Source organism: Thunnus maccoyii, chromosome 4, assembly GCF_910596095.1.
Source record: "Thunnus maccoyii chromosome 4, fThuMac1.1, whole genome shotgun sequence".
NCBI classification, from domain to species: Eukaryota; Metazoa; Chordata; class Actinopteri; order Scombriformes; family Scombridae; genus Thunnus; species Thunnus maccoyii.
In genome coordinates this window covers 33022770-33048740 of record NC_056536.1, presented here as the reverse complement: position 1 = coordinate 33048740, position 25971 = coordinate 33022770, and the positions used below count along the sequence as shown (strand labels likewise).

At 39.5% G+C, this 25971-nt stretch overlaps 1 protein-coding gene across 1 annotated transcript in view; it reads right to left on the bottom strand.

The window, feature by feature from the left end:
• Positions 1 to 13403, bottom strand: part of kcnd1 (potassium voltage-gated channel, Shal-related subfamily, member 1) — a 74610-nt gene extending 61207 nt beyond the window's left edge. Inside the window, exons 1-3 of the mRNA XM_042408246.1 lie at positions 13161 to 13403; positions 7940 to 8185; positions 4142 to 4854 (exon numbers count right to left, since the gene is read on the bottom strand). Coding sequence (XP_042264180.1) covers positions 4142 to 4854; positions 7940 to 8185; positions 13161 to 13316 — 1115 coding nt within the window. The 5' untranslated portion in view covers positions 13317 to 13403. The remainder of the gene's footprint in view (positions 1 to 4141; positions 4855 to 7939; positions 8186 to 13160) is intronic.
• Between the last annotated feature and the right edge of the window lie 12568 nt (positions 13404 to 25971).

Below are 25971 nucleotides of genomic sequence, written 5' to 3'. Positions count from 1 at the left end.
AATTGTAATTTAACAGAGTTTGATCAGAGCACCTAAAGGAAAACGTGGATTATCTGAAGTCCAGACACAAACAGCCGCAGCATGTTTTCCTGGCAGAGAGAGACTCTCTGAACGAGCTGCAGCAGATTATGTTTCCTCTCACATATATTGCTTCTGTAGGGGCTGCAATAGGTTTATGATTCCACTTCCAGTTTATTTGCAGAGTGATAAAACACAGGAGCAAAGCAATAAAAGCAGCATGATGAAAAACAATGATAAAAAAAAAAACAGAACAAAGAGAAACAAATGAGCAGATCAGGCTGCAGACAAAGATGTGGAGGGACGGAAAGACACAATAAGGAGAGAGAGAGAAGTGATGGAGGAGGATATGTGGTGAAAGGGAGGAAGATAAGGAGAAAATGGGAAAGAAATAGAGGAAAGAACACACAGAAAAAAAACATTTGAAGCTAAATGGGATCAATAAATGTTTCTAAAAGTTGACGATGACGCTGTAAAAACTTTTAACAAACCATCCAGAACATCAGAGGACAATAAAACTCTTCACTGACAATTTATGTTTAAATCTCCACTGATCATTTTCCCAATAATCAGTTTTTAGATTGATTTTTATTTTAAAGTCTGAACATTTAGTCAATGTTCTGATTGATAAAACCTGAGTAGGGCTGCAATATATGATCATTTTCATTATCAACTAGTTTGCAGATTATTTTCGTGATTGATCAATTAATAATTCATTCTATAAAACTTAAGTTCCCCAACAGCCTATGAGGTGCTTCTGCTGTTGCCAGGGTGAACGTAGAAGACAGTTTGGAGACCCGCCGCCAGCCAATCAGACGCAAGTTGAATCAGGCGTTTAAATCCCGTCTAAGACGCCATAAATACAAAATTATGAAAATGATTCCAAAACCTTTAATTATACATTCATCTGTCAGATGGAAAAACACAATTTTAGAAAATTGAATTCAATTTTCCAGTTTTCTATTATGGATTTTTTTTTTTTTTAATGTGGAAAATCGAGCTAATAAGCATCACACGGAGCGAAACGAAGGATGAATTTAATCGTCTCAGTGTGAACAAACACCTGAGAAGTATTTAAATATTTAACTTGCAGTGTGGAACTTTTACATATTAATGAACGTCCGTTACATTTACGCTCTTGCCAGACGAGTTCACATGTCGCCGATCGAGCCGATAGATCTGATCGATCTCTGGAGTGTAACAGGAGTGTTGCTGACGGCCTAGACGGTGTTTTTGTAATTCCTCACAACTCCAGAAGTGGGCGACAAACATCCTGCACTGCATCTTTAAGTCAAAGTAGTAACACCAGAGTAGAAATACTCAGTTACAAGTAAAAGTCCTGCAATCAAAAAATATGCTTCAGTACCAAAAGTAAAAATACTCAGAATGACCCATTTAATAATAATAATAATGTATATTAATGTATTATAATTATTGACGTGTTATTGTGTAAGCATCATTAATGCAGACAGTAAAGGTGCTGAGTAGTTTATCTATAATAACACATTATGAATGATTGGTTGATTATATTTTGGTTAACCAGCCTGAATCTGAAGCTGTTAAATTCATGTAAAGGAGTAAAAAAAGTCAAATGTAGTAAAGTAGAAGTATAAAGTAACTCTGATCTCATCTCCTCATTCTGTCCATGTTTACCTGTAGTTTTTTTTTAAAGAACAAGACTCTCTCTCTCTCTCAGCGTCATTAAATAATGCACAAGCAAAGAAAAGGCTGCTGTGTTACATCACATGATGTAACACTGAGCAAAACCACTAAAGTCCCTCAGCAGCTTTAAACAGGTGAATTTAATCTACTTATCAACATCTGCAACATCTGGGTCTGTGTGATCAGTTCACATCCAATCACAGAAATCAATCAACAGGAAACGTCTTTGATCGGAGCAGATAAGTTTGAGGCGTCGTTCATCAGGGTTTATTGAATTTCTGATCAGCGATGAGAAATCAATTAAAGGAAATAAACAAGTTGATGTTTGTGTTATTGATTGAACTTTTCTAAAAGGCAAAAGGAAGAGAAGAAGAAGAGGAGAACAAACGGAGGGATACTCCCAAGAAAGAGAGAAAAAAGAAAACCTGAGAGTAGAAAGAGAGGTGAGGAAGAGGAGGAGGAGGAGGAGGAGGAAGGAAATGGAGGGTAAAAGCCTGAGTCTGCGTTGTGTTCTGCTGCCTGGAGAATCCATTTAGAGGCCGACCTCTCCCTGCTGATAACTAATGGACCTGAAGACTGAGAGGAGGAGGAGAGGAGAGGAGGAGGAGAGGAAGAGGAGAGGAGGAGAGGAGAGGAGGAGGAGAGGAGAGGAGAGGAGAGGAGGAGAGAAGAGAGGAGAGGAGAGGAGAGGAGAGGAGGAGAGAGGAGGAGAGGAGAGGAGGAGGAGAGGAAGAGGAGAGAAGGAGAGAAGAGAAGAGAGGAGAGGAGAGAGGAGGAGAGAAGGAGAGGAGAGGAGGAAGAGAGGAGGAGAGGAGGAGGAGAGGAAGAGGAGAGGAGGAGAGGAGAGGAGGAGAGAGGAGTGGAGAGGAGAGAAGGAGAGGAGAGGAGAGGAGAGAGGAGGAGAGAAGGAGAGGAGAGGAGGAAGAGAGGAGGAGGAGAGGAGAGGAGGAGGAGAGGAGGCAAGTTTATTTTTATTTGTAGGGAGGAGAGCAGGGGAGGGGGGAGGAGAGGAAACGAGAGGAGTAGAGGAAAGAAGAGGAGGTGAGAGGAGCAGAGGAGTACCAACGTTATCAACCAAACATGAGCCGTTATATTTTCAGATGTCAAATCTCAGTCGTTTGGAGAGAGATATCTGTTATCAGACTCCTCCATGATCAATATATCTATGAAGGTTTTACAGGCCACGTTCTCTCCACATCGCAGGGATTCATCAATAGTCAGCGAGCACAGAGGTCACTTTACATGTCGTATGATACACAGTCTCCAAAATCACAAAAGCTTTCATGCATGAAATGAAACGTCCATAAAAATTCACCCTTTAATCTGAGTGTATATTAATAAGTCTTATATACGTTCACATGTCACTGAATATAATCCTTATTCTGCAGAAACAGTTCTGATATTCTGTCACCCAAAATTTACATTAAACTGACGGCAGAATGTTTTCCCAAAGACATTATGATACAAGCTGTCAGGTATCATAATGTATGTGGAGTGTTGTTAGCGGCTTTTTTTCTTTTTAAATTTTAGTTTCTGAAACAAAACTTCAACTACCAACAAAACAAAGTACACACACCAGGTTTGATACCAACACTGCACCTTCAACACCTTTTCCTACAAAACAAATCTCCCTTTTTCGTTTCATTAGAAGCCAAAATCTTTTCAGACGCGTGTTTTCACACAGCGCTGGTTTACTACGTAACGCACTGAACCGTAACGTTTGAGTCATTCACTGCTACTCACGCTTTCCCCATTCACACCTTCTGAACTTTCTCTTGTCTTTCTCTCCGTTCACAGACAGGTAGGAGGACGGAGTCGTCGCACGGAGAGGAAGAGGCTCGACGTGTGTGTGTGTGTGTGTGTGTGTGTGTGTGTGTGTGTGTGTGATGTCAAAGAGCAGCACGGTCGGTTCGGTCGGAGCTTGTGGCGGTTTTTCCTGACTCACTCTCTTTTTTTTTTGACGCTTCCAAAAGGCTCTTTGAACAGCAGATAATACATCAGTGCTGGAGAGCTGCAGGATGAAGACACCGTCATCCTCACACACACACACACACACACACACACACACACACACAGAAACACACACACACACACTTGGCAGCAGTGAGTGTGTGTGTGTGGGCGGCAGCAGGGTGAAGATACACCACCGTAATCGAGAAGCAACGAGTGGGAGGCGCACACACACACACACACACACACACACACAGATTCTCACACTTCATCGCTTTTCATGGTGGAAACAGACAGTAAAACTCTCCACCGTAACCAATAATAATGACATATCCGTGTCCCGACACAAAACAGGACAATTACAGCAAATAACCTGAAAGGCAAATGCACTTGTGTTGCCATGGCGATGATATTAACGGCAGTACAGTCATCAGAAGCAAAAAATAAAATCTGCTTAATGTCAGATATCACAGCAGCGCACACACAACATAAAAACGGATGCTGGACTCACCCCAGCGTTGTCATGGTGACGATGGTGTACCAGAAGGAGGCCGGGATGGAGGTGAAGGTGGAGCCCTTGGTGCCCTTCTCGGCGTAGAACATGACGGTGGCGAAGATGATGATGGCCATGGTGAGGGAGAAGAGCAGGAAGCCGAGCTCGGAGGCGCAGCTCTTCAACGTGTAGCCCAAAATCCTCAAACCCTGAGAGTGACGCGAGAACTTGAAGATCCGGAAGACGCGGAAAACCCGGAGGGTGACGAAGGCGCCGCTCACGTCCTCATTCTCGGGCATCACCAGGCCGATGTAGTAGGGCATGATGGCCACCACGTCGATCACCGACATCACCGAGCGCATGAACTTGCAGCGGCTGGGCGCGGCGAACAGGCGCATCAGGTACTCAAAGGTGAAGATGAGCACGCAGGCCGTGTCCATGCAGAAGAAGGCCAGCTGGTACTTCTCCCCGCAGGGAAGGTCTTTGACGCTGCCCTTAGGAGGCCGGCAGGGGACCGTCTCCACCACGTTGGCGATGACGGAGACGGCGATGAAGAAGCCGGTGACGTAGTAGAAGACCAGCGCCATGGTGGAGGTGTGGGGGTTCTCGAAGGCTCGCCACAGTCGTTCCCTGGAGGTGCTGTGTGGAGGGAGGGGGGCGTCCATCGCTTCGTTAGCCTCCGTGTCCTCCGCCAGACGCTCCTGATTCTCCTTTTTCCTGTCTCGGTATTCCTGCGTGAAAAGAAAGATGGAGGGAGGAAGAGGAAGAAGATTAGCTTACTCATTCATGCAAACTTTTCAACTCATTAATTCAGAGGCCAAAGTCCTGCATCAAACCTGGATATCATGATAACAAAGGATATAGAAAGTAAAGATACGTATTTTTTAAAAGCTAACCCTGCTAACTAATATCACCTTAGTGTTGCTAATCACTAACATCATGTCAGGTTCTTGCTCTATTGGACAGCTGCTAGCTTAGCATAAATATTTACGTTAGCATCATGCACCGGTAGCTGCTGCTGCGTTTAAGCTGTGTTGGCAGAATAGTAAAAACATTATCCTGTCTGGGTGACTTCATGCAGATGGCATCAGAGTCATAGATGGAAATTAAACCTAAATTATCTATAAATTAGCTGGATTGACAGTATTAGTGTATTTTATTTAGGTGCATTGATGCAGCCGTTTTGCTAACAGTTTGCTGACGTAGATGTCACGTATTATTGTATCACGTTAGCTTAGTGCTGTGTTAGCTTTGCTGTTAGGTTAACTAGCTGCTTTTCCTGGTAGCTGCTCACAAGAACAAGAAATAACATTGACAGAATCGTCACTTACAGCAGAAACAGATCCGTATTTTCAACACAACCTCTAAGACCCCACAAACATACCAACAAATCATTTTGTGCTGCTTAATTTGATTTAATGGTTTGTCATTAGTTCCAGTCCACTACAATGAGTTGCTAACTGGTAGCTGTTAACAAGATCTTATAGGAATAAACTACATTTTATCTAACAGCAGTGGCATCCACATTGATTAAAAAACTAAAATGGCTCTGAAGAAAGTGAATTATCCTCCCCCCCCCCCCCCTTTGTTCAATGATTTGATTTGTCTGAATGAGTCGACCAAGGTGGGCTTGCTTTTCCTGTTAGCTGTTACCAGCTAACGAGCTAAATGAATTGAGCAGCATCCTCCACAGTCATTTATAATCTGGTCTGTAAAAGCCCCTGAAGGAAGTTAAACGACTGCCTCAAACATTTTGCTAAATGTCAACAGAGAGAACGTGGTGGGAAGGAGCAGAAAATCATCAGAATCTGTGAAATTACGAGAGGAATAAAAATTAAAAATCATGTGGACTCTGCCTTGTGGGAAAATTGTGGGGGAAGTGTTGAACGAGTTAAAAAAAAAAAAAAAAATTTAGAAATTAGGATTTATCACACAGCACATTTGTGAAAAATGATCAAGTCTGAGGAAATGAAGAACAATTACTCATTCATGAGTCATGGGACAAGGTCAGTTATAAATGCAAAGATATAAAAGCCGATGAAGACAGAGCTGAAAAAGTGTTAATATAAAGAGTTCTGAAGTTGATTCACTGTTCAGAGAGAGAGAGAGAGAGGAGGGAACAAATGACTTGTTTATGACTCGTAAAAGAAATCACTTACAGATAGATGAGGTACAGAGCTTGCCAAAAACTGTAGCAATAAAGAGCCAAATCAGATTGCATTTGAGCTGCTGGATGTTTCAGAGGGCTCATCACTGCTGTCTTAATGAGTTTGAGTTTGATAATGGGGTTTGAGAGCAGCGCTGGTTAGTAAGCCCCCCTCACATGCATTGATGTTTTTACACTTTAGTCATTAAGCTGTTGATGCTCTTCTCCTGAGAGACTTAATGAGTGCAGCAGCATAAAAAGCAACATTACAGTCAACCATTAGGAAGAAATAAAAGGTCAAAGGTCACTGCACCCACAAAAGTACACTAAGACTGGGGGCAGGCCATTATAAAAATATCTGATATGGCTGCTGGACTGCAGAGTCGGAGCAATTGAGACTCATCAAGCTTGATCAAGCTACTGACTGTGTCACAGATGTAATCAAATCCAAAGTCTTGTCTTACAACTCACAACAAGTCCAGAACCAAGACCAAAGAGTCACAAGTACAAGATCCAGGGTAAGACAAGTAAGTCCCCAGTAAAGTCCCAAGTTCCACGTCAAGTCAGGCCCACATCCAATCCAAAGTCTAGATCAAAAAGTCCAGAGTAAAGTCTCAAGTCAAGATAACAGTCCCCAATGAAGGTCCCCGGTCAAAAACATCAAGTCCTAAGTCCAATGTCAAGGTAAGTACCAGGTCTAACGTCTAGACCAGCAAGTCCAACGTCTAGACCAACAAGTCCAACGTCTAGACCAGCAAGTCCAACGTCTAGACCAGCAAGTCCAACGTCTAGACCAACAAGTCCCATGTCAAGACAGCTTACATCCCAAGTTGATATTAGTGGTGTTTATCTCTCCCTCTTAAACAATTTAAAGGACCAGTCTGTAGGATTTAGTGGCATCTAGCAGATTGAAACCTACAATGGCCATGAATCTCGTGAAAAACATGAAAGGCCCTTTGTAGAGTCAGTGTTTGGTTTTTCCATTCTGGGCTACTGTAGAAACATGGCGGTGCAACATGGCAGACTCCGTAGAAGAGGACCCGCTCCCTCTGTAGATATAAAGGCTCAACGATTTTTATTTTTAGATGATTATACACTAATTAAAATATACTTATGAATATTATATTCCATTTCTGCCAAGTCCATTCAACTTGATGCCACTAAATTCTACACACTGCATCTTTAATACTCATCTAAATGCAAAGTCCATGATCGGATACAAAAATGAAACAGACAAATGTGTAATAATTTGACTCAGTCCAGACTGTATATTATTTACTTCAATTAAGGTGCATTACTTTTAAGTAGCTAAATAAATAGAATTTTAAAAACTCAATATTCCCTCAACTTTTACTGAGTGAACCTTGAAGTACCCCGAACATTATGAATCCTGCTTCAACAATAACAAAAGAATAAAGATGAGCAGTGATGCGCTGGGTAACTTCATGGCCGGTCCCCAAGGAAGATGATGAATTTTTCATTAAATGCTACCTGCTGCATATTGTTTACCTCAGTTCCCAGGTCACTGTCATCCATTTAAAATTTGGTATTTTCAGTAATATATGGGCATATGTCTGTATTAAAAAAAGACAGAAAATCACCTTATACTAATGCTGCAGCTCCTTCTTTTTCTTTTAAACACAGGAGCAGATTATTTCTTATAATTGTACCTCCATGCAACAGTCTCCGATGATCTCTGGCACGATGCCGTAGAAGGCCAGCTCCTCATCGAAGGCCTGGATGCACTCGTTTCGAGGGTAGTGGAGCTTCCCGGTACGATAAAAGTTCAGAATGTGCCGGAACATTTCAGGGTCTCGGTCGAAGAAGTATTCCTGCGTGTCCTCGTTGTAGAAAAACTCCTTTTCTGAAGAGCCCAGCAGCGTGTCTGGATAACGATCCAGAGTGTTCTTCCATGTCTGGAGAAACAGAAGAGAAAAGACTCAAATAAAGATGAATGAAAGAGGATCGAAAACTGGTTTCAATGCAAGTGTCCTGCAACAGGGATTCCCATTGGAGAAACGGCAAAGTTTACTTTCAAAACCAATCAGAAATGCTGTGTTTTTGTTCATATGAATGTTATTATTATCATTATTAGTAGTGTTATTGTTGTTGATTCATTGTTTGTTTGTTATTGGTTTTTCTTTGGCTTGGATTTCATTACACTATTGTTTTGCATTATGATGTAATGTTTACTTGTGTGGACTCAGGCAGAGTAGATGCTAACTTAGCATCGGCTAACGGGAAGCCAAATAAATAAATAAATAAACGATCCCCTGCTGTGAAGTTGACACATTTGAAAGTTGAATTTCTCCGAAAGGTGATATTTTATGACATTTTATGAGTTGTGAGGTACTCTGACATTTAACAAAAATAGCAGAACCTATAATTGACCTTTTTGCTAAACCTGCATTTGTTGAAGCAGTGGACATCGAGCCGTAATGAGAGATACTCTGTACACAATGAGTCTCTTTCATCACATTTCCAAACCCAAAAAAACAAGAGTAAAAGTATAAGAAATGGATTAAACTTTGTCAGCTCTAAGAAAAGCTGCTAACGTTAGCATGACCAACTAACCAGGTTACTACCTACAGTAGCATTACTTCTGAGGCTAAGAGTTAGCATAGCGTTATACTGTAATTATTATACTGTAATTTGTCCAAGTAACTTATGTTTTTCTACATTAAATATCTGAACGGTTTTAGATATTATAAAGATAACAGCTTCATTTATATTTTTACTTATCATTAATTAATTTGGAAGCTTAAAATTCCGTTAATTTACCAATTAATAACGCTTGAATTAAAGTATTTATTAATGGGATTTTAAGGGGATAATTAATGGATTAATTAATGGATTGGAATGAATTAAGATATTTTTAATGTAATGATTTGTATTGGGTAAAAACCACAAAAACCACCCATTACTTTATACCTTAAAAATTTCATAATGAAGAGTAAAATTCAGGGATGGTTTTCATGGGTTTTGGTCAATTTTAAGATTTTTCTTTTTCTTTTTTTTTCTTTTTTTACCCCTGTTAGAGTATTTTAAGAGATTCTAGTTTCATAGTGTACTTTGGCTAACTAAATACAGTTTGCGATAAAATAATGCTGATCCTTTATTTTCATGTCTTATCATCAGCTAGTGACGATGATGATGTTTTGAGCTTGAGCCTGAGCTCTTTTGTATCATGACATGATGTGAGTTAGCATGATATCATGTATGTAGCCATCCACCAGTTTAAAAGTCAGCTGGGGAGAGTTTTCATTAAGCACACTAAAGAAAAGCTGTTTTTGTCTACTTCTGTCTGAAATCAACATTAAATCTGTCACCACTATCACTGTAAAGTGCATTTAGTGCTAGAAATGGAAATATGTCTCGTTCACCAGCATGGCATTAAAGTAGAACACGATTTAAAATGGGAATGAGGCAGATTTCAAATATACAGTACGTTCCCTTATGTTTAAACACTTATTGTGTACTTGACTTCCCAAATGTCAACAAACGCTAACACACAAGTTACTGAGATGTTGAGCAGGACGCATGAAAGATGTAAGAGTGAAGCAGGGCCTGTTCTATGCCTAGATGTTATTGTTCCATATTAAAAGCAGCATTATGTCTCTATTTTTACTAGAACGTGTAGCTGCTGCATTTAGGTTTTAAAAATCAGGACGTAGTCTCAGGCCTGACAGAACTTTCTGCTGCAGTGGGAGAACAAGAAGAAAGTGCAGCTTGATTCCTGAAAGCCAAGAAAATCTATTTTTGTTATAGAGCCATTTTGTTATTATTTCTGCCCAAATGCACATCAATGCGCTGATTAGACGTACAGTATTTACAACTCTCAGCCTCCGAGAGCCGAGCGGGAGCACATTAAGGCAACATGAATCTGAAAAAGTGAGCAGCTAACAGCTCTGAAAGTCTTTTTAATTTTCCTTGTAGACGATGCTGTCTGACTAAATGGGTGTTGAACTGCTTTCACTGGAACAAACATCACAGATAATGAGATTGAGGAAGGGCTAAATAAAGTCTAACAAAAGCAGACTGCTGCAGAGGAGGTGAAAACTACATTTTATGAACTGTAAGTGCTGCCAAAATGACACCAAAAGAAACATTGGCCACAGTATCACTTCGGTGTTATTTCTAGAAGACAAAGTACTGAAAGTTGTGGGAAAGACGTCTGCTGGATTCATCCCTGACGCTGACACTGAGAATGTAACTCTGTCATCCACGGACCAGGCTGTATGAGCAGCAGGTTGTGAGTAATATGCTTTTGAAATGCTGCTCCTCCTTTAACAATTTCAGCCAAGCAGAAAATGTATCCAGCTCAGTTAATCCAATTAAAATTTAATAAAGATAGACTACCGGTGATGCAGAACTAGAAAGGCAACATGAAACAGGCATTCTTGATATCAAAGAGGGACAGTGGGGGGTTAATGTAAATGTAAAAGATCTAGATTTCAACCTAAACGACATGAAATGATTTCCTTATTCTGATAACTACAAATGAAACTCGTTTTAAGATGTTAGATTATTTCATGTTTAAGTTTCACTGCAGCAACATTATAGAGTCAAACATGTCTAACAATAACCAAATCATAAACTTTAATTGATGTTTGTGTCTTTAATTTGGAATCAGTTTACCAAATATTATACTTTTCTAACACCAGGACAGGAAGAAAATAATACATTTGATTGTACAGATGATTTATGTACAAAACTGTGAGTGAACAGTTGATAATTACTTTTTTAATTTTTTAGGAAGCAGCCTGACAACATTTTATATTAGACATATCAACAGTGTACGATTTTGATCCAGTGCCAACGTTCATTGTCGATACAGAAGGTAGCGTGCTCTTTATGTGGTGAGGTGGAAATAAAGGGTGACTACTAGGGATGTGCAGAGAGCCCAGTATTTGTATTTGTATCTGTATTTGTTGAGGCAGCAAAATTATTTGTATTCGAATAAAAGTGGAAAGAGGCCTAAAAATACTGTTATTGTTTTTATTACGCTTTTAATTTTAGAAAATGAAAGAGTCAGTAGCTCCAGGAGTGATGTCCAAATTAGGAAATGTGCGTCATGTAGCAGGTGGATGTGACTCCCCTCACTGAGACCTGCTGATAGACGTCACAGCGGAGCAGAGGAGAGACACTGAGATAGTGATGTAACAGACCTTTTTTTTTCTCTTCCCGAAAAACAAATCATTTTTAAAATATTTGTATGAAACTAATATTAGTAAGAAACCCACTATTTGTGCTTTGCCGAATAACGTATTTGTATTCGGGCACACCCCCAGTGACTACAGTCCTTCCAAACAATACGCTACCTGCTATGTGTCAGATATTACAGAAAGCAAATACTTTAGAAAATAATGCTGTTATTAGTCAAGTTTCCATCCAAATTTTAGACCAAATTTCCAGAAAAATCCAGAAAATGGCTGCTTGTGTCAGTGAATATTAGAAGTTGTTTCCTGAAGATAAACAGCAGGTGGCGCTAATTCACCGGTCGGTGCCATTAAAGCATCGCAGAAGAAGAAGACACAACCGGATGACGTCATTAAAAGAGTGGCGGACAAAGCTTAAACAATGGAGAACATGATGGAAATATGACGTTTCTGTTAGTTTCATGTGTTAATGTGAGGAAGGTTACAGTCTCCTCATCAGATCTGATGTTTTCAGCTCTTCAGTGACGTTTAAGTCACATGATTCATGTACGTAATGTCATGTTTACACTTGCTTTTTATCCACACGGCTAGTTTTACATCTCCAACAACAGGAAACTCTTTCAAACAAATTTTTTCAAATTTCCACTGAGATTTTCTACTTTTTCTACTTTTTTATTAACAGAAAATGTGCATAAAAACAGGTGGATGGAAATGCAGTTATGGATGTAATTCGGGGTTTTTGCAGATTTACATTCATATAAGAGAAATCTGCAACTCATGACTTACATCCAGTGTTAATGCATCATTAGCAGCATTATTACAGGAAGTAGGATGCATTTAACGTTTGTGAAGCTGAGGTCAGTCGATGGGCGTGTTGTGCATCTGTATGAAGGACCTGAGCTCACGTCCCATCACAGACGCCTGCAGACGTGTATTAATACGTAAAAATACTCTGCTTGGAACAATAATGTGTGTCTGATGTTTTCATTCCTGAAAAAGCATAACAGCACTTTATCCTTGAAGAAGAAGAAGAAGAAGAAGTGAACAACATCCAACTGAAGGAACAAGAAGAATCACATGTTTCTGAGTGGAGGTCGACTTTAATGTTCACATAACCGGGATCTTTTTTCTAAACGTTACACTGCTGTTGTCATGTGCAGATATTGTAGAAAATATTAAATATCACTCAATAAAACACAGAGTTTTGCAGAATAATCCAGGAGTGGAAGGTGAAAGAAGCCTGTCTGTCGCCACAAAAAAAAACGTTGATGTTAGATGATTGTGCAAAACGCTGGATCAGGTTTAATGACAACATTGTTTTATGTCCAGTGTTAGTTTAAAGTTCCTACAGGGTCAAGAGCTTAAAACACTTTTTGGCAAAGATTGTGGATACAGGACGCAAACTCAGGACTCATGAAGTGCATCAAATGTCTTCTTTTTATTGTCTTTTACTCGTCTGATACTAAATCAGTTTTAGATGTTTTTTCCAGAAACCTTTTGTTTTCCTTTTTACTCCTTCAATACATTATGTTTTTTTAATCTTATTAATTGTGCTCATAACTAAACTAAACTACTTTCTAACACATTATTTCCTCCTAATCGTAGGATGCAGAATCATTCAGTATAATTACTGGACATGATTCCTCTGGAAGGTGAAACATCTGTAACTCAGGTGTTTCCTCTCACATGGCTGCCAGACTTTGGAGCATGCTCAGTAGACAGCAACACCCACCTGAAACCTGACGCCGCTGACGTTGACGTACAGGATCTCATCTGATCTGGACGAGTTGTCCACCGGAGGTTTGGGCATCGTCTTCTTGGCTAGCGGCAGCCAACCCACTGCCGCCGCCCGCGCAAACGGCAGCCACGTCGCCACGCCGGCCGCCATCTTGCATCAGCAAGTCCAACCTGCAGAGAGTGGAGTTTTGTCCTCGTAGAGGGCGGGGGGTAGGGGTGAGGTAGAGTTTATGAACCTGGGAGGTCAGCGCCTCGCCTCTTCAGCAGGTAGCGGATAAATCCCGGGCGGACATGTTGAAGCCGGAGATGGGGTAAGGGGGGGGGAGGAGGAAGAGGGGAGGGAGGGGTCAGATGGCGGTTAGGTGTCAAGCCATGAAAAAAAACGCAGTGAAGCTGCGGGAACGTGGATGCATCCGACAGGTGTGTGAATCCTATACGAGCAGAGTGGAAGGTTGTTGGTAAGTTCCCGAAAAAAAACTCCTGCTGACCTGCAAGACGCTCCTCAGGGTGAAACTCTCAGGAAGGAGCACAAATATCCCTTTTTGTTTTTTTAAAACTTTTATCAGAAGTTGTCAGTCCTGTTCAAAGATTCACACAAACTCTGCACAGAAAAAAAACATTCTGTTGAAAGTCTTTGAGGAGCAAAATATCAGTCAAATATAATAAAGTTATTCTCTGATATTTGCCGTCACCAGTTTATTGCTGCTGGGGAAAAAAAGATATAAATCCAGGTAGGAAAGTGTTAAAACATTTGTGTCTGGCCTCCACCTCACTGCTTCCTCCCTCTCTCTCTCTCTCTCTCTCTCTCTCTCTCTTTCTGTCTGTCTGTGTCTAGCTCTCTCGCCCACCCTCTCTCCTCCCCGCTGAAGACAGATTTGTTGCAGCGCCGCAGCCTTTCAAATTCTTATTAAATTGTGATGATGGTCCCTGAAGTTGCAAGATAGACAGAATCTCCTGTGTTGCCTTCCCTCCCTCTAAGTGTCTCTCTGCTGCTGTGGAGATTATGGATCTGTAGCTCGCCCCGGCCTCTCTTCCTCCTCTCTTTCTTTCTCTTTTTTTTTTTTTGCCTTTGCTTGCTGTTTTTGCCCTCTCTAATTTTCCTTTATCTGTCTCTGTGTTTCACTTTCACTCTCTCTCTCGCTCTCTCTCTCTCTTGTTTAATCTGCGGGGCATTGGTAGCAGCGAGCGGCAGAGAGGCAGCGGCTTTGTGTTGGGGGAGAGAGCGAGGAAGGCGTCAGGCGGTCCTACTCCATGTCCATGTATGGCCGTCCTGTCAGAAAACACACAAACAGAAAAGAGACAGAGAGTGAGAGACAAACCAGGAGAGTAAGAGAGGAAAAGAAGAGATGAGAGGAGGGAAAAAAAGGAGGAGAAAGAAATAGAAGAGAAAAGGAGGAAGAGGAGGAGGTGTTATAGTTGGGGGAAAAAGGTAAACAGGAGAAAGGAAGGAAGATAAAAACAAGAGAAGGAATGAAGTGAGATTAGGAATAAATGAGGATGGAAAAGGAAAAAGAAGGAGAAGTTTAGAACAGGAGGGGAAGAGAGGAAGAATAAAAGCAAAAAAAAAGGGAAGGAAACAAGGAAGGATGATGGAGAAATGATGAAAGATGGGAGGAAAGGAGAAGAGTTGTTGAAGGGAAGAAAGGAGGGTAAATATAATGAGAGAGAAGAGGAAGGAGAGAAGGAGGTGGATGAGCAGGTAAAGGAGGAAAAAAGGGAAGTGACTTTAGGAATGATGACTCTATTCCATCAGGAGCAAACAGGAGGAAACAGCGTGAGTAAAAGTTCTTTTAGAGCCACAAGTTACAACAAACATAGAAGTTGAAGTGAGGAGGCTGCTGCTGTTCACCTCTCGTTTCCCTCCAACAGTTCAGCTTTGTTGTTTTTAACCATGACAATGATGAAGGTTCCCAATCCTCAGAGGGGCCATATTCAGCTTTTTTTCCTGTTATTTATATCCTATTCTGATGTTGAGTTCCATACTTGAATGTATGTAGAAATGCTGCCTGCAAGTCAAAAGCCAGGGCTCAACCATGGATGTGTAATAAGAGCTGGATATTTTTTTTCCCTCATAGACCACCGCTGTGAAAGAGACGTCTGTAAAACTGTTGACACGATACCTCGAACTGCAAACGTCAATTATGACTCTTTCTATCATGATTTTTTGATAAATGGAGGTTTTATATTTGTAAAACTTTCCTCGAGCCAAGAAAAGTGTTTTAAAAACCCATGACATCATCACAATGTAAAGTCTATGGGCTGAGCAGGAGAAACACCACAGCGGGTCGCAGTAGGACTACGAACGGGCGATGCACGGCTTCAACCTGCTCTGAAAAAGACATAAAATCCTGCTACTATAGTTTGTTTACGTAGCCTCCGGAGCCAGAGGAGGAAGCTTCCTGAAAGCTGACCAATCAGAACAGAGTGGGCTCATCAGGAGGCGGGGCCTTAAAGAGACAGGAGCTAAAACGGCCTGTTTCAGACAGAGGCTGAACTGAGGGGCTGCATAAAGGACCAGTAGAAGATAAATAAGGAGTTTTTAACTGGAAATCATGCAAAGATATTCCAGGAGAGCCCCAGAATATAAATATAGAGGCTGGACATGTGCAGAACATGTGTCCTTTAACAAAATAGTTATTTTGACCACTGAGATTTAGCATTAACAAAGTTAGCCATAACAATGTCAGATCAGAAAACTGTTATTTTTGTATTTTTTGAGGACAGGGACCATCCACATATTTTGTCATTTAATTTCTGAGACTTGTTAAAATAATATATTTTTTTTAATATTTCAGTAATTTCTTAAAACAGCTGTTCACTGTTGTTTTTAACAAACAAACAGCAGGAAATTGGTGCATTTTGTTGGGGACTAATTTCAGCGGTGGATGAATCCGCATTAGGTGCTCTGGTGAGTATTTCTGGACGGGGTGTGTGTGTGTGTGTGTGTGTGTGTGTGTGTGTGTGTGTGTGTGTGTGTGTCGATGGTGAAGAAGGAACATGTGACCCAGTGCAGCGCTGTGGCTTTTTGGACAACAGCGGATGTCTACAGCAGAGTTATACTTAAAATGAATTAAAATTCATACAGTATTTAGCGTTTATATGTAGAAATTCATTTTATTCATCTGTTAAAGACATGAAATAATATTCATGTGTGGGGATAAAACACAGACTCTGTGCGTCATGTCTGGAGTTTATCGATCCTCTGACAGACACATGCGAGCTCATGTTCATGTGTTTAAGATGAAGATATAAAGCTGCGGGTTATTAAAGATGTTTTTATGATCGAGCAGACGAGCAGAGCGTCGTTCCTCTGTACAGCCTCTCCCTTTATTTCTCCCTCTGCGTTCCTCATTCAATAAACCGGCAACAATAAGCTCTCCTCTGAAACTGCTCTTCGTCAGATGAAAAGTTATTGTCGCGGGTTTATTGCATAAAGTCCACAGTGGGGAGCAATAAAACTTTTTCTTCCTCAGGTTTGGTTTGAATCACAGAGTCTGTCTGCTCCAGGAAATTTACAAACTCTTCAACTGTGAGGAAGCAGCGCCGGCTCCGTCTTTACAAACTCTTCAAACCCTCAGAACTTTATTTTAAATTCTAGAGGAGATCCTAATGTTTCCATATAGACAAAATACATGGATTCTAGGGATGAATTAGGGTGAATAAAATGATGCAGACTTGTGTTTTCAGTCCTTTACCTGGTTTCTGCTTATCTAATAATACACTAGTACTCAGTTAGTAAAAGTAGTAATAAATACCACAGTGAAAAAATACTGTAGGTCCTCAAGGTGGAGCTAATTTTATTAGTTTATACTGTTGGATTCTCTAATCTATAACAATGACTATAATGAGATGATCATATGTTTAAAGTAAAAAATATTGATATGAAAAGCAGCTGGTAACTATAGATGTTAAAGGACGAGTTCACAGTTTTTCATGTCTGTGTTAAACCAGCAGTCAGGTGTCTGTAATCATTCCTCCTGTTCATACTGGATATTAAAAGATCCTTCAAATGTGTTTTCAATGTTAGTGATGGAGGATAAAATCCACAGTGTGTCCACACAGTCATTTAAAAGTCTGTGTGAAGCTTCTATTCAGCTTCAGCAGTCTGAGTTAGTCATATCAAGTGGATATCTGACACATTTACAGTCTTTTTAGCATCAAATTCCCTCTTTGTGTTTCCTCGGACAGTGTTTCCCTGTTGAGCTGCAGGTGGAAGTATAGTAACAAAAAGAGGAACTTTGGCACTAAAAAGACTGTAACGTTGAAAGATATCTACTTGATTTGACTCATTTGGACGCTGAAGCTTCATATTAGCTTCAGATAAACATTTTTTGCACAGAAGGAGGACTGTGGATTTTGTCCTCCGTCACTTCCATTGTAAGTACATTATGAACGACTGGCTCCAAACTAGCTGTGATGTCATAAATCCTGCCGGTAGGTTCACGTTGTCAAACTAAGATTTAAGGTGAGAACAGAGAAACTTTCCTCCAAACTCTGCTCATACATCATTCTGCAGAGAGACGAGAGAACAACCTCCGACTGAAGGAACAAGAAGAAAAACATGCTTTTGAGTGGAGGGAGAAATAAATAAATAAATGAATGCAGTGGAGGAATAAGTACAATAGTTTCCTCTAAAATGTAGCTGAGTAGACGTACAGAGATGCACAAAATGGAAAAAAAACTCAAGTGCAGTACAAGAGCCTCAAAATCATTTTTGAGTGCAGGACTTGAAAATAAATGAGTGAATATTGGACTTACATTCACCAGGTGGACAGAAAAACGACTTTGCTAACATGTTAGCTACAACTTCAGAGGGTGATAATATGTGAAAATGATCAATTCATTCAGCTTTAAAGAAACTGACCTCCAGAGTCAGATGAGAGGATCAGTTTAGTTTCTCTGTGTGTCCCGTTTCAGCAAGATGGCTGAACCTGTGTCAATCATCCAATGAGAACTTGACACATGAATGACCTGCCTCAACAGGATGCTACGCCTCTAACACAAACCTTTCAGAATGAAAGTACACAACAAAATGTTTAAAATAACCAATAAAACTAAACTAAACTAACTCATAAAACACCAGCGTAAGAGTTTGTAGTTGTTGCACCGTATTAGCAGCTTTTAATATCTACTTCAATCATTAACGTCTTCAAGATATACGATTATCAGCTTCATGTAGTTTAAAGGACACATATTCTGCACATTTCCAGCTCTATATTTATATTCTGGGGCTCTACTGGAATATCTTTACATGATTTCCAGTTAAAAACTCCTTATTTATCTTCTACTGGTCCTTTATGCAGCCCCTCAGTTCAGCCTCTGTCTGAAACAGGCCGTTTTAGCTCCTGTCTCTTTAAGCCCCGCCTCCTGATGAGCCCACTCTGTTCTGATTGGTCAGCTTCAGGAAGCTTCCTCCGGCTCCGGAGGCTACGTAAACAAACTATAGTAGCAGGATTTCACTTCTTTTTCTCCTTCTTTACTCCAAACGTCAACTTCTCAAATCCATTCAAATCTGAAAGATGAGAGCGGACAACACATGGAAACACCTTAGCAACCACCTTAGCAACCACCTTAGCAACCGAGTCTACAGAACCGACGGCCATTTATGGGCATGTGCGATGAGTTGAGGTCAGCTCATCAGCAAGGTAGAAAAAACCGTCACAAGTAAAGCGTTTACAGCAGGTTGAAGCCCTGAGTTTTGACTTGCAGGCAGCATTTCTACATACATTCACCTCAAGTTTTGAAACTTTGACCCCTTTAAGTATCAGCTGTAATTATTATTATTGTTATTGTACATAAACTGAACAAACACAAGATAAATATGTGACCTTTCATGAAAACACACACACACACACACACACACACACACACACACACACACACACACACCTCCCTGTACCTGCTCTGCCTCAGTAAAATCTCCAGTGTATGTTCATGAATTATGAATGAAACCTTCCGCCTGACTGGTTTCTCCATGTTAAGTTACCACGAAGCACATACAATCCACCACAACACACACACACACACACACACATAAAGAAACAAACACACAAACACACAACAACCTCTTCCTGCCTGCTGTAGCTGCTGCAGTCTTCTCTACATAAAGCTTTACATCGTTTCAACAGGGAAGCTTTTCTATCAACGTTCAGCCGTTCTGCAAGTTTTCATTTTATTTCTGTACATGTTATCCTTTTCCCCAACTATCAATAAACCCAAAATATGTGTTGATTATGTGTTTCTGCTGAAAACTGGTGGACAAAACATCAGTTAATGCAGGTTTGCAGGGCTCAGAAAATGACTGATGGGCAAACTGGAAATCACCAAATGATTTCACCTTTTTGTCTTTTGACGTCTTACAAAAAGCAGTGTGTAGTCGGGGTCACATTTCACATGTCTATGAGTTGTTAACAGCTCCACCAAATAGTGATTTTTCCCTCTAAACTTCTCACATGCTTTCATTTCAATAAATGTTCAAATGATTCAATATTTCAGCAAAAATCAAAGATTAGAGAAAAAGTCCAAAAACTGAAAACAGATTTGTGTATCAGAACTTTGTTTTTTCTTCTTTCCTCTCCCATTAATCATCTCACGACCCCTCACATTTATCTGCTGACCCTTTGGAGGGGCCCGACCCCTAGGTTGGGAACCACTGGACTAAACTAGCTAACTGTATATAAAGTAGTGTAAACTAGCTCCACCTCCAGCAGCTACAACAGTAACATGCTGCTCTAACACTGATGCTTCACTATTAATAATCTAATGATGTCATATATAATAATATATCAGTCAGAGGGACCAAACCACTACTTTTACTGCAATACTTTAACTACATCAAGCTCATAATACTTATGTACTTTTACTGCAATACTTTAACTACATCAAGCTCATAATACTTATGTACTTTTACTGCAATACTTTAACTACATCAAGCTCATAATACTTATGTACTTTTACTGCAATACTTTAACTACATCAAGCTCATAATACTTATGTACTTTTACTGCAATACTTTAACTACATCAAGCTCATAATACTTATGTACTTTTACTGTAGTAGGTTTTTTCATGCAGGACTTGTAGTGGAGTATTTTTGCTGTATTGGTATTTGTGAAGGATCTGAGTACGTCACTGCTGCACATTCCTAACTAATCTTTTTAGGAATGTTGGGGGACGTCAGTTTTGTCTACAGTTCATCTGAATCCCGTCCGTCCAGTTTCCAGGAAGTCCGTCTGTCCATCCTCTCCGTGGGAATCCCTGCTGACATCATCTGTTTCTGAGCCGACATTAGATATTTACTGCATCCACATGATGCTTTTAATCTGCAGCCGCAGCTCTGGGATCAGCGTTTCGCTCTCTCAGAGCGGCGGCGTGCTTCAAGTCTGGAACCTTCCGGTAATAGGACGGCTGCTGGTTTTATGGTTATTACTGTGTGAGAGCTGAGCCTGAGTCAGTGGATTTCCTGTTCGACCGCTGAGTGAAGGACTTCTTCAGAAAGCAACACAAACAGCCTGATGCGTTTTCAAATGTCGTCACAGCGTTTTAAAAAAAGAGTTTGAGCAAGTCTCGTGGAATCTTTCTTCTTGTAGTTTAAATCACTAAAAATGTAGACGCAAATTCAAGAGAAACTCTCTGCAGCATAGCGTATGTTCCTTCCAGGCTGCACAGTAAACTCTGTTCATGTCTTATTCATTTCACCATCAGCCGTCTGTGCAGCTTAAAAGCTTCAAACAGAACTCGGCAGGAATTCTCCTCTAATGGACCGTTCTGTTTGTTCATGACCTCCTAAATTCACCTGTTTGTGATTATTAACAGAGAAAACTAAACATTTTCAATTAATGCTGGAATATCTGATGTCATATATATTTAGAAAAGGGAAATATCCTGGATGTATTTCACATTCATTCAGCTGTCAGTAACATTAAAGCCAAAAGCTTTAAACAAGAGTTCAGTTTGTTAGAATTCAGATAAAGGCTGATGCTCCTGTGAAACTTTCTACGTATGAAGATGTTTCTAAAAATACATTTTAAATGAACGAGGTCTGAATTCATCATCGTCTTTGGAGCGAGAGATCTGGGCTCGTGTTTATCAGACTTCCCAGAATCTCTCTGAGGAATCGCGCTGGAAGTTAATTTAGGACTAAAGTCACTCCGACCTCAGACTTAAGATTCATTTATGAAGCGTCTAAACTCTTACTGTCAGTAAGGAGGACGACTCCTCGGAGAGAGTGAGATGTCGCTGTTTTACGACACTCATGACAATCTTTCGATACGTTTATTCTCATCAAGCTTTCATAAAACATCTCTCCTCTCTCCGACCGGCTCTGAACGCTGTCTCCTGGAAACTCCTAACAGATCAGGGAACCTCTGCAGCTGATGGGAGAGATTTCCTACGTTAAGAAAGTTGATAAAATGCTTTTACTCCTCGTCCTAAAAGTTGGACCAAAACTGCTTCACTCTCAGAATTTTTGGCCTGTTAGTTGAGATTTCCTGCTCTGAGAAGCTTGAAAAATACAATCGTCTTAGGAAAAAAAAAGAAAAGCTAAACAAATATGAAATTTTAGAAATTGTTATCAGGAAGTAAAATTTACAAGAGTATTGAGAGTAAAATCATAATAGTTTTTGTTGCTATAAATTACAATTGTCAAAATATTCTCTGAATGTTATTTATAAACATTTTTAACCTTTTTACTCATAAAATTATGATTATTTTCATAAGACTGACTGGAATTTACATAACATTGATTTTATTGGAAAATTACAATTACATTCTCATATTCTCAAATTACCACAATTTTCTCGTATTATACTGGCAAGTAAAATTATGACTTTATACACATAATATTGATTTTTTTCTCATTAAATTGTGTCTCTGATTATATAAAAGTACAAAGTTTTCCTCAGAATAATTCTAAAAAAAAATGCAGAATTCTTACATTTTCTATCATAAAACTATAATTTTATTATCACAAGATATATTTTTTTATCATAACATTATGATTTTATTCTCATATTGATTTTTCCTTGTTTGATGGTAAATGCTCTCACTATCAATTAATTCTCATAAAGTCTTTCACATAAAATATAGATTTGTCTTGTAAAATTGCAACTTTAATGACTAGTTTGTAAAATTGAAACTTTTTTCATGTAATAAAGACTTTTTTATTTCTCACAATATTTTTCTTGTAAAATTACACATTTTCAGTCATAACACTAACTTGAAATTGTTGAATTATTACTTTTCATGTCATTATTTTAGAATTTTATTCTAATAATGGACGTTTTTCTCATAAAATTATGACTTTATTCTCATATTTACTTTTTTGTAAAACGATTTCACAGTAAAATAAATTGTGTGAAAAGTTTTTGATTGATTTTTATTGTAAAACTAAAACTTTCACTCACAGTATTGACTTTAACTTGCAGACTTACTATTTTTTCACATAAAATTATAATTTAATTCTCATTTTCATGTAAAAATTACAACTTTTTTATCTTAAAATTGACTTTAACTTGTGGAATTTTATTCTCAAAATATGCAGTATATCATAATATTTAGATTTCATACACAGATTTACTCTCAAATTAACTTTTTCTCGTAAAATGAGTATTTTCATAATATTAACATTATTCTAATATGGACTTTTTCTCCGAAAATTATGACTTTATTTTAATAAGAATAATGTAATTGAAGACAGATAAAAGGCTTATCATTCTGGAAATTTGTGTCAGTATATTTCAAAAAAATAGTGTTTGAATGAAAAGTCGCTGTTTTTTCTAGTTTACACAGAATAGCTCAGAAATGACCTTTGCTATTAAGAGTCTGTTTATGTGATTCAAACTCAAAAACAGAAACTATTTCAGTGATTTTTTGATTTTATTGTTTTATTTCTGATTCTCAGCACACAAAAACACATAAATCCTGAAACAACATTTGCTGACAAACTGTTTTAAAGTGTTTCTAAAACACTGAGAGATAAATTCCAGCTATCAGATTATTTTCCAGATGTGATCCACATCACAGCATTTTAAAAAAAGGAAACACAGGATATAACTGGATCCACTGCTGATGTGACAAATATTTCTGTAAATATGATATCAGAGTGCTACTGCCTCTGCTCCACTGTAATCTAATCAATAACTGGACAACAGCATGTCTCCAATCACTGATCAATGCAGTGGAAAAACATGTTTCTGATTACTGATCGATAACCAGGAAGCAGGGCTTTCTGATCACTGATCATTAAAGAAGGTAGAGAGATGTGAGCTTTACAGTCATTCTGTTTGAACTTTACACAAGATGCACTGTTAGACAGTTTGGCTCGTATCAATAACTTTATATTGATTTGTTTAAGAAATTGTGTTTTTAATGAGTCTTGACACAAGAAGACAAATCTTTTTTCTGCTCTTACATCTCTTAAATATTATTTCTGATTTCTTTTCTCCCTCTTGCTCATCCTTTTCTCTTTTCCTCTTCACCTCTCTGTCTTCCATTTCATTTCCTTGATTCTCTTCCTTTATTTCCCCACAGGGTACAAGAGGTGAACGCTTTGTTGAATATGAAAATGATGTGAATCACAGTCACCACAGTCTCAACCCGGCTGAACACCGATAGGAGATTTTGGACTGACGTGTTAGACGGCGCTCTCCACCATCATCATCATCATCAAAACACCAACTGAGGAAGATCTTTTTGAAGAATGGTGGATAGGATAAAGCTGATCACTCACAACATATTTGTATTGATTAGCAGTGACCCTTTCCCTCTAAGGGGACAAGTGGACCATGCCAGCAAAATGCCCCCCAAAGCATAACAGAGCCACCAGACCCCCTCACTGTAGGGGTCAAGCATTCAGACCTGGACCAGTTTTTCCTTTAATTAGTCACCCGTCTGTAAATCCAGGATTTGTGCCGGATGCACAGACATGAAAATAAGATCCATTTGATATATATGTATATATGTTTATATGTGTGTGTGTATATATGTGACTCTTGAAGAGACGGAGAACAAGAGGATTTTTTTTTTTTCCAAAAGAATTTCGGACTGTTCCTTTAAACTGAAAAACGTGCAGAAAAAGTGCCGTCATTCAGGCTGAAGTAAGTAACAGGATGAACCGTGTTTCTGCTGGAGTGGAAAGTGCTGTCGAGCGTTACGCACACACAAACACACACACACACACACACACACACACATAGAGTGATGAAGAGCAGCACACGGCCGGACAGTCTGAGTGTTTGTGTGAAACCATTAGACGACCATCAGTGAGCAGCACTTCACTGCAGCAGACACACACACACACACACACACACACACACAGAGTAGAAACACAAGACAATAGGAAACAATAGATTACAACCCAACACAATGAAACAAAAAACAGGCTGAAAATAAAATAACACGCTATCAGCCCGAATATAAGACGTAATATAAGACGAGACAGTTCCATGTTGTCAGCATCAGATCTTCTGAGTGAGTCTGTTAGTCAGTTTAACCTGCAGGAGCTTCTTCTCGTGTAACAAGTTTTTCTGCCTCGGAGGAAATAAATTCATGACGAGTGGAAACGACGTCTTTACTGCGGGAACGGACAGCTGTCACAGATAATGAGGAGCTGAGGATGAACCGTCTGGAAAATGTTATCTGACAGGAGAAAATCATTTTAATCTCCTCTAAGAGCCTGACAGGAGACGGTGTGACTTTACTGCGATGTCACTTCAGGAAGACAGGTGTTAGAAAAGACGGGATTGCCTTATATTCAAGCCAATACGGTAAATTATGTCGCCTCCAAGTCATATTAACTTTACTTTTTGTGTATATTATTGTAACGCTCTTTTTACCTGTTTAAATCAAACTATTCAAAATGCAGCTGCTCGGCTTTTAACTGGAAATATTAAGAGATCACACATCACGCCAATTTTATCCTCTCTGCTCTGGCTCCCAATTCAATTCATCTATTTTATAAAATACTGGTGCTAACTTACAGAGCCTTGCATGGTCAAGCACCCCAGTATGTTGTTGACCTTACACGCCCAATCAGGCTCTTAGGTCTGCTGAACAGTAATTACTGGCCGTCCCTCAAACCTGCTATAAAACTCGAGGTGACCGTACCTTTCAAGCTGTTGCACTCAAATTATGGAACTGGAACGCCCCCCCCCCCCCCCCCCCCCACCCCCCCACCCCCCCCCCACCCCCCCCCACCCCGCCTTATCGCTGCGATCACTGTGACATCTTCATGACGCAAAACCTTCTTATTCTGTCTGAATAGTGGCTGATGTGTCCTCATTTGTTTGTTGTCGCTGTGATTTGAACTAATCAGTTCTGCGCTGTCTGTTATTGTTGCTATTTTTAATTTTGCCTTTCATTGTATATTTCTCATGAATGTGAAGCACTAGCATTTGTGAAAGGTGCTATACAAATGAACTTTACTTACTTAAAAAAAAATCTCACTACATGGTGAGAAATTTTTTCCTACATGACTAATTAGTCATTGCGTAGAAAAATCAAGTGTGGCACCGATTCTGTGTGTGTGTTCGGGAACTCAGGCACAGCAGAGTTTTAACTGTGTTTTAACATGTGTTCACTATCTCCAACGTCTTGAGACAGAAGTATATTAAAGTCCCACCGACGGCCGCTAGCTGCTCCAACTGACTCCCATGAAAAAGTCTCAACTTCTCTCTAGAAACACTGAGTCAGTCATTGTTTTCAGTGAGTCATTATTGTCTCAATCTGTAAATTCAGGCCCTCTAATAAGTGTGCTGGTGGTTATTTTGGGAATTATTGGTCTGTTAATAAGATTTGAAGTCTTATAGT